Genomic DNA, 13521 nt, shown 5'->3' with positions numbered 1-13521 from the left:
GATTTAAAAAAAAAAAATAGTTCTTGAGTGTATATGTATTTTAGCCCCCATGGTAGTTTTAATTTAAGTTTAATATAGACTCTATGTTGTTTTTTCAGATAACCGGTTTGTCTTCCTGTCATATCTCTTTGCAGAACCCGGATTCCAAAATGATGCAAATCAACCTGACTGGTTTTTTGAATGGGAAAAATGCTAGGGAGTTCATGGGAGAACTGTGGCCACTGCTGTTAAGTGCGCAAGAAAACATTGCTGGTATTCCAACTGCATTTCTGGAACTGAAGAAAGAAGAAATAAAACAGCGACAGGTAGGATTTTTTTAATAGAATTGTGGATGAGCTGTTTTGAGCACTGGCCAGAATTAGTGGCTGTACAACTGTCCTGGTTTCGGCAGGGATAGAGTTAATTTCCTTCCTAGTAGCTGGTACAGGGCTGTGTTTTGGATTTAGGATGGGAACAAAGTTGATAACACACCGATGTTTTAGTTGTTGCTAGGTAATGCTTACACTAGCCAAGGACTTTTTAGTTTTCCATGCTCTACTGACTGAGAAGGCTGGAGGTGCACAAGAAGCTGGGAGGGGGCACGGCCAAACTGGCCAAAGGGACATTCCACACCATGGGACGTCACGCTCAGTACAGAAACTGGGGGAAGCTGGGCGGGGGGGGGGCTGCTGCTCGGGGACTGGCTGGGCATCGGTTGGTGGGGGGTGAGCAATTGTACTGTGCATCACTTGCTTTGTGTATTATTATTATCATCATATTATTATTATTATTTTATTTCAATTATTAAACTTTTTATCTCAGCCCACGAGTTTTTCTCACTTGTGCTCTTCCAATTCTCTCCCCCATCCTACCGGGGGGGTGGGGAGTGAGCGAGCGGCTGCGTGGTGCTTAGTTGCCGACTGAGGTTAAACCACGACAACAACTATTGGTATTTCAGTTCAGCAGAACTCTTCTGTCTGGGCAACATACTTTATTCCTGAAGCAGTATGTTTTTTGTTGTTGTTGTTCAACATGCATATTTGATAAGGTCTTTATGATGCCTCTGAGTTAAGTGGTGATATTTGGTTGCATAGATAGAGCAAGAGAAACTGGCTTCTATGAAGAAACAAGATGAAGACAAGGAGAAGAGGGATAAGGAAGACAAAGACAACAGAGAAAAAAGAGACAGATCCAGGAGTCCGAGAAGGTAATGAAAATGCACAGACAATGTATCAGCAGTACCCTAGAACAGAGTGAAGCGTGCACGGCAGAGAACAACTAATTGAACTTTGGAAATACTGCCCTTAGCTATTTTAGCAGGCTAGCTTGACTTAATACTGAACAGTAATTGCAAGTAAACTAGAGCAACTTTGACATAGGTATTGTTTACACTAGGAACTGATTTTAATGGTTTATCTGTTCCAGGCTTTGTTCTTTTTGTTCTTGGGGGTTTGGTTTTTTGGGGTGGGTTTGTTTGACATCTTAATTTGGCTGTCAGTTACGAGCAGAAAATACAAAGTAGTCCTACGTGTGTTTTAACTGCTGTAGGCAGTACTGAGAGTCTGCCTGATTCAGAAGAGCTTTTAGCTGCTGAATATAACAGGTTTTATTATCCTGTATATCGTTTCATTATGTTATGGTATTAAATGGCACTTCTCTTTCCTAGACGCAAATCAAGGTCTCCTTCCCCTCGAAGGAGGTCGTCGCCTGTCAGAAGAGAGCGGAAACGCAGCCATTCTCGCTCCCCTCATCACAGAACCAAGAGCCGTAGTGCTACTCCTGCACCAGAAAAGAAAGAGGTGACTCCTGAGCCAGAACCCTCTGTGAAACCAAAGGAGATTGTTGTTCAAGAGGCAACTTCAAACAGGTAAGCGTGATAACTTTGCGTGTAGAACCATGTATTACCTTTTAAAAAATGGAAAATCTCTTAATACCTGTTTGGAGCTTGACTTGGGGGAATGCTTGCTTCTCCCTGTCCCCCTGCAGTGGCAAAAGAATTTATTTAATAATCTTCAGCAAGATTTCTTCTGTCCTGTGTAGAATTCTAAAGGCAGAGTGCTTAGCTGCCGCTGTGGTTTCATTGTCCTGGTCATCTTTTCCACTTCTGACAATTTCATCTTGTTTTCTAGCAAGTTGACACATAGCCTGTATATTGCTTTTTCTTCTCTTTGAATCATTGTACCATGTTCTAATTCTTTTCACGGTTTTGGAGCGGGATGTCTAACATCTTATCAGAGGATGGGCAGGAGAATGTTCATTGTAGGGGAATATCTTGGCAGCTTCTAAAATGTTACTCCAGGGGCTATGGTTTGTATGTGCTTATAAATTCTTTCTCTTTAACAGTGATATCCCAAAAGCTCCTAAACCTGAACCTCCTGTACCAGAGACTAAGGAAACTTCACCAGAACGTAATTCAAAGAAGGAGAGAGAGAAGGAAAAAGAGAAGACTCGTCAAAGATCCCCAACTCGGTCCAAGTCAAGGTCAAGATCTCGATCACGTTCTCCATCTCATTCTCGACCAAGAAGGCGTCATAGATCACGGTCAAGGTAGGACTTCAATTTATCTTGATTGTGAAGGTTGAGAAGTGAATATTTTCTTCTGCAGGTGCCACTTAATGTAATGTTCTCGGTGAAAGCAGTGATGTTTTTAGAGCTGTTGAGCTATGGGATGTTTTAGGCCGAACGAGAAAGATGCGTTCAATGGATAAATGTATTCAGGAGTTGTTTTCTTCCTGTCAGTTCATGAGAAGATGCTCACAGGGACTAACACTGACTGGCGAAAGAATGGCGTACTTAATGCTGAGTATGGCACTCGTGAGACAGTGGGAATTGTGTAGCCTTCTTTTAGGAGATAGGTTTGATGCTGAAGATGTTGTAAATTACACTTTTTTTTTTCCTTTTTTTGGATTATTTTACCTCTTAGCAGAGAGGTGTTGGTAAACTGTAAAGCACTGATTGTGTCTGAATGTACCACTTTCCATCATAATCTAAATGCTATTTTAATGGGATGTACTTGGAGAAAAGCAACTTTACGCTCAGTGCCCTGAGGATAAATTTCCTCAAATCTGAAAATTAGATAGTTGCTTTTCATTTGAATTTTTGATTGTGACAGGTCTTACTCCCCTAGAAGGCGACCAAGCCCAAGACGACGGCCATCTCCAAGGAGAAGGAGCCCTCCAAGGCGAATGCCTCCCCCACCCAGACACAGAAGAAGCAGATCCCCTGTGAGGCGGTAAGATTCCCTTTTTTGAGACAACTGAAAATGTTAAACTTTGAAGGTTGAAGGGAACATAAGTTGTGAGGAATGAGCGTTACCAAAATTACCGTGTTGACCTTACCTTAGTGCTGTCAGGTATATGATTTGAGTGATGTAAAAACTGCAGTGTCATATTTCGTCAGTGTGTTGTGGGGGAACATAATAGTAGCTGTGAAACAATTTCTTTTGAGTTGAAATAGTGATAAGACTTCCACCTTTTTTGAAAAGTGGCAATTTTAGAACTGTAACTTCTTCAAATGGCTCTGGATAGCTCCCGGCGTAGATTGACATGACATCTTTTATGACTTTTTTGCTTAAGTCTTAATACTTTTTTTTTCCCTGCCTGGGGAAGAAGTTAGAACAAGTAACTGGATTTTACTTGTTGGCAGTTTTTTAATTATGACTTATATTTGCATCACATAAAATTAAAATAAAAATTAAATTTTGACTTGAAATGTTTCCTCTTCATGTTCTTTTACTTAGAAAAATCCTCAAGGTCTGCTCTCTGATGTTGGAGGTTACATTTTTGACAGCATAAGCAACTGTTCTAGTAGCAAAGCTCTGAGTTGCCTTGCAAAGAAAATTACGTACTTTTGGCAATGTCAAAATAGACATTTGTCTTCAGAGGAAGAGAATAGATTCTTACCTTCTTCACAGGAAGAGAATTAAAGTGATGCTTCCTGTGTACAGTAGTTGTTCTTTTTTAGGAAGGAACAGTTCTTCCTTGTTATGACAAGGTGATGACTATTTTTTTTTCCCCTGAGTTTGTAAAGATGTTCATTTCACACAGTAACCGGGAAAACTGTGAAAAGCATCAAACGTGTATGTTGCAAGATGTACAAGAGCTCCCTTTCAGCAAATGTTTATCTCACTCAAGGTAGGGTTTCTTTTTTCCAGGTTCTCAGGAATTCTGCAGCCAAAGGTGGATTCTGCAGGTACACAATTGCAACAGAACTTGCCACAAATTTTGCCGCAGAATTCTAGAGGCCCTACCTTTTTAAAATGATAAAGTAAAGATGAAAGACTAAAAGATAAGAATGGGTAGATTGATTCTGAATTGTTAAGTTGTCTGAAATTTTTACCTCCTGGTATAAAAACTTTTTAGCATACTTGCACACTAAACTCTTAAACAGATCTGTTCTGAAGATCATTAAATCACACGTGCTAACACAGAGAATTCTCTTAACTATCCAAAAGTTAGAGAGCCCAAAGAAAACTAATTGCTCCCAGGAGAAAAGCTTAGTTGTAGTCTGTAGATTGACAGAAAGCAAGCAAAGGTAACACTAACAATTTTTTGCTCACTATGTAGTTTAAAAATAACTGTGAAAGATTGGTTGTTATTCTCCTCTTCTACAAACCAAGTGTTGAAGGCTGTCCACCATGTTTTGGAAGTGCTGTTGTATGTGGCTCTATATATGTGCTTGCAAACAAATGCAATTCTGTGTTCATGCTCAAACGTTCCTTAAGCTGGCTAGTCAGAATCTAATGTTATATTTAATTTACAGGAGAAGACGGTCATCAGCATCCTTATCTGGCAGTAGCTCTTCCTCTTCCTCCTCACGTTCCCGATCACCACCAAAGAAACCACCTAAAAGAACTGTATCCAGTCCTCCTCGTAAAACGCGTAGGCTCTCTCCTTCGGCAAGCCCTCCTAGGCGGAGGCACAGACCATCCCCACCAGCAAGTCCACCTCCAAAACCACGTAGGTCTCCAACACCCCAGCAGTCGAATCGTGCAAGAAAAAGCCGTGGCTCTGTTTCGCCTAGCAGAACATCAGGTAATCAAATGAAAATTTGTATTCCAGCAGCTTTATCTTTTTGTGCTTTTGTTGTCTCAAAGATGGTGTGTACAGTTTGTATGAGCAGAAAAGCATGCAAGAATGTAACAAATTGCAACCAAGTTATCTGACTTTATCTTTTAGCACCCAAACATAAGAGTACCGAAAAAAGAGAATCTCCTTCGCCAGCACCAAAACCGAGGAAAGCAGAACTGTCTGAATCGGGTATGGCTCTCACTTTTCAACACTGGGTTTGGGTGGGGCTTTTAATCAAAGATGCATGACAACAAAAGGCAGTGGTAAAGTGCTGAACCCTCTTGATAGACTGGCATTGAAAGCAAGAGTTTTCAGAGGTATAAAGATGATCGCTCATACTGCCTCAAATACTTCCATCCAAGCTCTCTTGGAAAAAGCTCAGCCAAAGTGTATTCCAGCCTCAGTGTTATCTTAAGATTTGGGGCTGGGGGGGGAGGGAAGCATGCTTGATGATCTGCTGTAATACGACTTTGCTTCTGCCTGAATAAGGCAAATTTGTATCTTCGGTTTAAATATTCTGTCCATGTATGTACCTTTTCAGAGGAAGATAAAGGCGGTAAAATGGCTGCAGCAGACTCTGTTCAACAGAGACGTCAGTACAGAAGGCAAAATCAACAGTCTTCATCTGGTATGGATGATACAGATTTCCTAAAACTGGATTGCAGTTTACTTTTGCATGAAGTAGTTAATGTTAAGTTCAAACACTGATGAAAATCATTTGCTATGTGCACTGCAGCACTATTGTAAACTTAATTCTAGATTTACCACTGATAATGAAATCACTTTAATTATTACTCATGAAGAATAAAGTATAATTTTTGAAGGTTATGGTATATCTCCTGTGAATTGGTTCGCATCTTTAAAAGTTGCACTTTTAAACTCTTAACATCACACGCAAATATTGTTTGCTATGGATTACTTAATCTGTTGTTGCAATAGGTTATTTCCTAATATTTTGGACTCTTGTATGCTTGAGATCAGTAAATTAACCTGGGCCTAGTGTAGGTTTTTGTCCACTTCATGTTTCTGTAAGTAACTGCAGTTCACCTTTTAAATTACGTGGCTAGTCGAATTTTATGTGGACAGTTAGGTTGCACGCAAATATTTTACCCAGCTCCAATGGATTTATTTATCGCTTGACTTCAACTAACATTTTTAGTTGAACTGCTTTTAAATAGAGGCTTCTTATTTTGTGGGAGAGGAGGTTAGTACTGCAGTTTAAACCGCAGTTATAACCCTATCAGTAACTGTGTTAACAGCGTCATGAGAATAATTTTCCAGAGAGTGATTCTTCTACATTTATAGATTCTGGTTCTTCATCTTCATCTGAAGAGGAAAGACCTAAAAGATCCAATGTGAAGAATGGGGAAGTTGGTAGACGCCGACGCCATTCACATTCACGCAGTCCATCACCGTCTCCACGAAAACGACAGAAGGAATCCTCCCCTCGGTAATTTCTTCTTAAGTTGAACGTAACTGACATCTTTTTTTTCCTAACTATTGGCTTAATGTTGTTTGTCTGCTATGCAACTGTCAGCACATACACAACAGAATTAAATCGTGTTCAGTTTGCCCAATCTTGTTTCAAGATTGCGTTCTTGTTGTGCTCATTTGGTAAGAATTACTCTGAACTTTATTTGAATGTGTTCATTTTTGCCTCAAATATCTGGCAGATAGATTTGTGTTGTTTTGTTTTTCCTCCACTGCTATCAGGATGCAGATGGAAAAGAGGTGGCAATCGCCAGTGATGAAAAGGTTGGTTAGAAGTTAATCTGTTAAACAGGATTTACATACAGAAAATCATTTAGACAGGCTCTCATTTATTTTGTCATGGATAAGTACTTGCCATCCTTTGGACTTGCGCACTCAAAATAGTAAGGTGAGGGAAATTCAGACTGATGTGTTCCTTAATGCATTGGATCTGGGACCATTTCACTGGCAAAAAAAAAAAAGAGGAACACCTGCTCCATCTCCTTCATTGTTCACTATTTGTTAATTCACATAAGCCTGTAACAGCTAATAACATTAATGTTATTAGCATCTTACCGATGCCTGAAAACAACGGAATGCTTGTATTCTTCAGGGGTTTTCTTATTCCATATACACAGATTTGAAAGGTGGGTGAGCTTTACTTTGTATTCTTGCTGCCATTGACGTTCTGGCTAAAACCCTTCCGTAGATTTGCAACGAGTGATTTAAGATCTTGATGTTCTGGGTCACAGATAATTGGAATTTTTGAAAGTCTTATTCCTGCATTCATGAGATATTTGGAACTACTGGTAGTAGACAAGTAGTAGGCTAGTAGTGAACACCTACTTTATTTTCTCTTTTTTTATGTAAGCAATATTGTTAAGACTTTTATTTGTGAAATTGCTTGCTCTTTTGATCTCAGAATATAGGAGGGTGCGGGAAGCTGGGTGCTTGATGGGTTTATTAATCTGATATAATGACCCTGGTGAGCAATCTGTAATCAGGACTTAGCTAGAATATAGTTGCAGCGTACATAATGATGTATGAGATTAAGTATGACTAATTCTACAAATGTAGACCATTCTAATTATGGATCTTGTCAAACAATTCTGTGTAAAACAGATTGGAATTCAAAGATCTTCATCTATTTTGCAACATACTAAGTTCACCTACTCCTTATTGTGTAAATACACGTTTAATTAGGGCAACCATGACATTTGAGGGCTGGTATTTTTTTGGATAATAAAAGAACGTTGTCTTTTGGAGCAAACTCTTGCCTATAAAAAGTGTAACTCATTGCCTTGGAGAACAACAGCCAGCGTATTTGAAATGAAGTCTCAGGTTATGTAGATGAGCTGCTTTGCTTTTTCATTACTCTCATTTTTTCCTTTATCCAGTCATTTTGTCTGAATTGCTTTTTAAAAAAAGGAATGTTTTACTTTACAAAATACCAATATTCTTCTCCTTTAAAACTCTAGGAAAGTATGTGTTTGATTAAAATTTCCTGTCGCAGAAGTCTGTTGTAAAACTTGCAGAGCAGAAAATAGCTCATTTTGTGAATAATTTTAATTCAGGTAGCTGTAGTTTAGCAACAGCTCTGATTTTTCTCTGCATTTCAAGAAATAAGTCATTTTGGATTTCAGATCTATAGATAAAAGCTGTTTTCAAGAGTACAGTTTCACACCGTTTAATCTGATCCAACTTCAGACTGCTGCTGAACGCGGTTTTGGTCTGCCTGACACGGCTGGGCAATCCCAGTTCCTCCCTTGTGTTGGATCTAGCAATCATGCCACTGCATGATGACAAAGGTGTTTTTTTGGATTAGTCTCCTGGTGGATCAGTAAGCTGGTCTGACTCACTAGCTGATCACTAGATTCAGTGCAAGGGAACCGGCAGAAATGAGCTTTCAGGAGAAGAAAATGGGAGAGAGTTGGGCTTCCTCTTTGGCTACAGGATGCGAATAGACCAGGTTAAGCAGAATGTGAAATTGTCTCATGACTGCTGTAGTGGGCTCTGAAAATTACAGTAAAATTATGTGTCATCTCACACTCTTCAGAAAGACGAGTATATTTTTTCCATCTTCTAACAGAATTTCATTTTGAAGTGCATGAACAAGATGATTTTGTGTAGTGAAAGCAGAAGAACAAAAAAGAATGACATGGCTCAATTGCAACTTCTCTGAGAAATCCCTTTATCTCTTTAGTAGGAGGAGGAGAAGTCCATCGCCCCCACCAGCCAGGCGGCGACGCTCTCCTTCACCTGCCCCTCCTCCTAGGCGGCGGCGGTCACCTTCATTACCTCGTCGAAGGTAGTGTATTGCATTTTTGTCATGAAGTGGTTGCTTTTGGTTTGTTGACTTCCAACTACGACGTGTAAAAGGAAATGCCATGATTGAGGAAACCAGTTCCTTGATTCACAGTTACCGAGGGAAATGTAGTTTTGCTAGTGAGATTTTGCGCAGTGGGGGTGTGGCCTGGGTATCATTTGGTTGCTGTATCAAATACGGAATAACACCCATTAAGCTGATTTTGGTATTAAGTAAAGTTTTAAAGAATTTTTAGAGGAGTTCTATTTCCCCTCTTTGGGCGAATTGCAAGACACTTGTAACTAATTCACATGCCTACGTGGCTCCTGAATGTTTGTTTTCTGTGTAGGTCTCCATCACCACCCCCACGCAGACGCTCACCGTCTCCGCGGAGATACTCTCCACCGATACAGCGACGATATTCTCCTTCTCCACCACCTAAGAGAAGAACGGCTTCTCCTCCTCCCCCGCCTAAACGAAGGGCATCACCTTCTCCACAGTCAAAACGCAGAGTCTCCCACTCACCACCGCCAAAACAAAGGAGCTCGCCAGCTGCTAAAAGGCGTTCACCTTCGCTATCTTCCAAGCACAGGAAGGGATCTCCTCCCAGTAGGTCCAATCGGGAAACACGTTCTCCACCACAAAACAAAAGGCATTCACCTTCACCACGGCCTAGAGCTTCTCATACCTCTGCAAGCCCACCACCGCCACGAAGGGGAGCTTCAGCTTCACCCCAGAGAAGGCAGTCTCCATCTCCAAGCACTAGACCCATCAGGAGGGTGTCAAGAACGCCAGAACCTAAGAAGACAAAGTAAAAAAATCTGTCTTTGTTGTTGGTGGTTTTGTGAGGGTTGGTTTTGTTTGATTTGCTTTAATGCAGTGGGAATAGCATTAAAATGGTTCTCATATCTTGAGATTGCTCAAGTGTCGGTGGCTCTGTTCAGCTTCCACCATCATAACGTTGATTTTCAGAAGTTTATTAGATTGGAAGCATCTGTTAAAATAAAGTGCAACATGGGGAGAAGCATTAAAGAGGCTTTGTGTAGGGTTTGAGGAGTCTTCTAATAGCACAACAAAACACTGGGACTGAGCAGCTGAAAAGAAGTTTGAGAGAAGTTTTGTTGCTAGTTTTGTTTAAAGAGAAATGAGCTTTCTCTTATTTTAAAGCTAACTGCAGAGGGGAACCAACACTTTTCATTAGCTCATAAATAATTTCTAAGTGGTCATCCAAGAGAAAAAAAAACCACATTTAGAATTTTAGCAGTTTTCTGTAGTGTGATGCTGCTCTTAGGAGCAGATAGTCAAAAGTATGGTGCTGGCTTATTAATTCAGAAAGAAAATATAGCTGAAGGCAATGTCTTGCACTCTTTCTTCATTGGATGATAAAATAGCATTGCTATTCTCTTGACTTTTAATGTGGTTATAAATTAGTAATACCGGAAGAAAGGGAGCAATCATTCCTGAACAACAGTAGTATTCTTAACAAGCTATCAAGTTGCAATATCCTTTTGCATTATGGATCCACGGTGGTATTAAGTTGTTTTGCCTTTTGTACCATATGCCAGCAAAATAACTACTCAGTTCTTAAGTGGCAGCTCAACCAACTTAGAAGCACATATGTTCATCTGGCTTTTTCATTAACTTTTACTTTCTTGTTTTGTCTCTTGTATCTTTAACACTGGAATCTAAGTGTAGCTCTTCTATTTTTTTTTTTAAGGGCTTCCACGCCAAGTCCACGATCTGCGAGACGGGTGTCTTCATCACGGTCTGCGTCAGGATCACCTGAGCCAGCGCCGAAAAAACATCAAGGACCTCCATCTCCTGCTCGGTCTCGTTCCCCTTCTGCAAACTGGTCACCTGCAAAAAAGGCTAAAAGCCCAACTCAGAGCCCATCACCTGCAAGGGTATTTGTTTGTTAATAAAAGCAATCCTGTTTTGCGTTATACGGCAAGTTATTTTTGTGAAGACTTAGCTGCTGAACAGCTCTAAGCTTATTCACATGAAAAAAAAAATCCTTGGAGTGATTTTTTTTTTCCATAGTTAAAAGAACTTGTTAAAAACAATTTGTAACATAAATTTTTCAAACTTAACATCTCTGAGTCTGGGAAAAAAAGTGTTGTTGTATATCAGTTTTAACTTCTGGAAGAAAAGACTTTCCCATTTCATGAGTCTACATGAGTTTCATCATGGTCCACAGTGTGAGGTGGTCTTATTTATGCTCGGTAGACTTACATGCAAACTCGGGCTGTTCCTAATAGGAAGAGAACAGATTGTTTGGCATCCCTTATCTGTTCTCTGAAGGTGTTTCCTAGGGACACTTCCATTCTTTGCCAGAGGAGTGTTTGGGGGAGTTGGGCTCCACCTGCAGTATTAATTTTTATGAGGAGGCTTGCCTGCCGTCGCTGTGACCAGCGTATCGAGTTTGCATGGTGTTACGTTCTGTTTTGAACAGACGCAGCACAGCCGTGCGTTACAGTATCTGTCTTCCAGGACTGCTGCTGTCAGTTCATGGGGAATGTGACTTTCCCCCCTGTTCTGAAGACGGTGTTGAGTTTACTGAGTTTCAGATGTTGCTCAGTCTGTTCAAGTTTCCCAGGATGGTTGTGGGCTTGTTTTAACAACACTTTGAAGCCTCAGGAATGTAATATCTGTTGAATTGTTCGTTACAGAATTCAGATCAAGAAGGGGGTGGAAAGAAGAAGAAGAAAAAGAAGGATAAGAAGCATAAAAAGGATAAAAAGCACAAGAAACACAAAAAACATAAGAAGGAGAAGGCTGCAGCGGCTGCCAGCTGCCGCTGTGGCTGCAGCAGATACCACCTCGGCACAGGAAGACCAGGAAGCAGAGACAGAACCCAAAAAGGTAGGAATTTGGTGCCTACGCTTTGCTTTTGTCCGAGTCCAGGGTAAGAAAATAGATGGAGATGAATGTGCGTAGTACTCTTGAGGGTCTAAACGGCAATCTCGCTTCAGAAATGCTACGTAGTGTCTCGTGACTTTACTCGATGATTTGCAGTACGGGGGGGGGGCTGCAGCCTGGCTTAGCTTTCAGTGTTTGAAGAAATGCCTTGTCTTTGTTTGAAGGAGACAGAGAGTGAACCAGAAGACAACCTTGATGATCTAGAAAAACACCTGCGGGAGAAGGCACTGAGGTCAATGAGGAAGGCGCAAGTGTCACCACCATCCTAGGCTGAATCCTTTGATATAATGTACATTTTATTTGGTTTGTACTCAGAATTCAATTTCAAATTGCTAAATGTGTTTGAGCTTTAGAATATAACATTTGTTGTAATAATTGCTAGGTTGAGGTTCACCATGTACAAAGGGCATGGATTTACATTACAAAAGGTGTCCACAGTGTACTAGTGACATTCTTTCATTGACAGTCAACATAATTTCATTTAGAGTGAGACTTTTTAGAAGCAGTAGGAATTTGTTTTGAAGGTTTTAAACATGACCGTCGATTCCCTAGTTTCTTTTGAAATTCAACAAAGCCTTTAGCATAATTTGCGAGGGTCCCATTTGACTTCTTTTGTATCCACTTACATTACGCTACTAACCTTTGTGGTTTGTAAGCTTGCCCAGAAGTAAAACCACTGCAGAATTACCGAGGAAGTACGTATATTTTAATGCTTTCTACTGTTGCCTGTATAGTCTCCATTAAAGCGAATCAAGAATAGCGGTTTAGAGTGGTACATAAATGAAAGCATGTTGTTTACCAGGACACTGTGGGTTTATATTGATGTAACATGTTGATTTGGAACACTGGAATTTCATTTGTATTTTTATGTTCTTTTTTTAAAGGGCAGTTTCCATGATCAGCAGTCCCAGAAAAATTCCTTCAGTTACATAAATTTTGTTTGTGAGATGTCGTTGCCCCGTTCATAAATCTTGTCTCGTTACGGTTCTTCTGAATGGTATAAGCAACTTTCAGAGATGTGGTCTTTGAAAGTTTGAGGAACCTGAACTTTGGATATTGTCATGTTTTCACTGTTTTTTGTTTTTGTTTTTTTAACTAAAGCTATATAAAGCTTGTGGATTAAACAAAATAAATTTCTAAATTTAAACAGATGTTGGCTATTTTTATATGAACATTTACATTTGCTAATCAGCTTTCTTTTGTACAGGGTTAATGAATACAGGTATGAAAAAGTATTTGATCCAGTATGCCGGCCTCTGAAAAACTGGGGCTTTTTGTTTTTTAACTGTCCTGGGGCAGCAGAAACAGCCCTCTGTTAATTCAGTGATGCTCCAGTTGCGTCTGGATTGGTGTTCTTGCAAAGCAAGAGTAAACCAGGCACCTGGTCAGCGCACTGTTAGGACAGATAAGCTTAAAACAAACAAACGACGTATTTGCTGGTGAAAATGGCTTGTCATAGCGAGTAAAACGTTTCAAGGTCCTGCAAGAAAGGAATGGCAGGCTTGCATTAACTCAGTTCCAAGCTTTAGTCGTGTAAACGCTGGTTTGAATGCTCCTCTGAAGGATCCGGGCGGCTCGCTGCCTTTCTCATAACCATATTTGAAACTTGCTGGATTGCTACTGTCGGATTTTTTTAAGAAATTCGAGCTCTGTTTCTGAAACCAAGTCAATTCTGAAGTCTGAGGTTCCTCTGGAAGGAGGAATGGAACATGCTCTTGAAAATTTTTTTGTTCTGCATCTGCAGTAGATGTGATGTGCACGATTAAGTGGAGATATTTG

General features: G+C 40.2%; 1 protein-coding gene across 1 annotated transcript in view; it reads left to right on the top strand.

The window, feature by feature from the left end:
* The window catches only part of SRRM1 (serine/arginine repetitive matrix 1), a 23564-nt gene extending 10671 nt beyond the window's left edge, over window positions 1–12893 (top strand). The window contains 15 exon segments of the mRNA XM_009332185.1: window positions 135–305; window positions 1074–1186; window positions 1646–1846; window positions 2323–2526; window positions 3092–3211; window positions 4741–5012; window positions 5157–5237; window positions 5590–5676; window positions 6354–6498; window positions 8722–8826; window positions 9173–9634; window positions 10541–10727; window positions 11493–11614; window positions 11616–11685; window positions 11907–12893. Coding sequence (XP_009330460.1) covers window positions 135–305; window positions 1074–1186; window positions 1646–1846; window positions 2323–2526; window positions 3092–3211; window positions 4741–5012; window positions 5157–5237; window positions 5590–5676; window positions 6354–6498; window positions 8722–8826; window positions 9173–9634; window positions 10541–10727; window positions 11493–11614; window positions 11616–11685; window positions 11907–12011 — 2445 coding nt within the window. The 3' untranslated portion in view covers window positions 12012–12893.
* The last annotated feature ends 628 nt before the right edge of the window (window positions 12894–13521 follow it).

This window comes from Pygoscelis adeliae, unplaced genomic scaffold (assembly GCF_000699105.1).
Source record: "Pygoscelis adeliae isolate BGI_AS28 unplaced genomic scaffold, ASM69910v1 Scaffold359, whole genome shotgun sequence".
Lineage (NCBI taxonomy): Eukaryota > Metazoa > Chordata > Aves > Sphenisciformes > Spheniscidae > Pygoscelis > Pygoscelis adeliae.
This window is presented reverse-complemented; position numbering and strand designations above follow the sequence as displayed.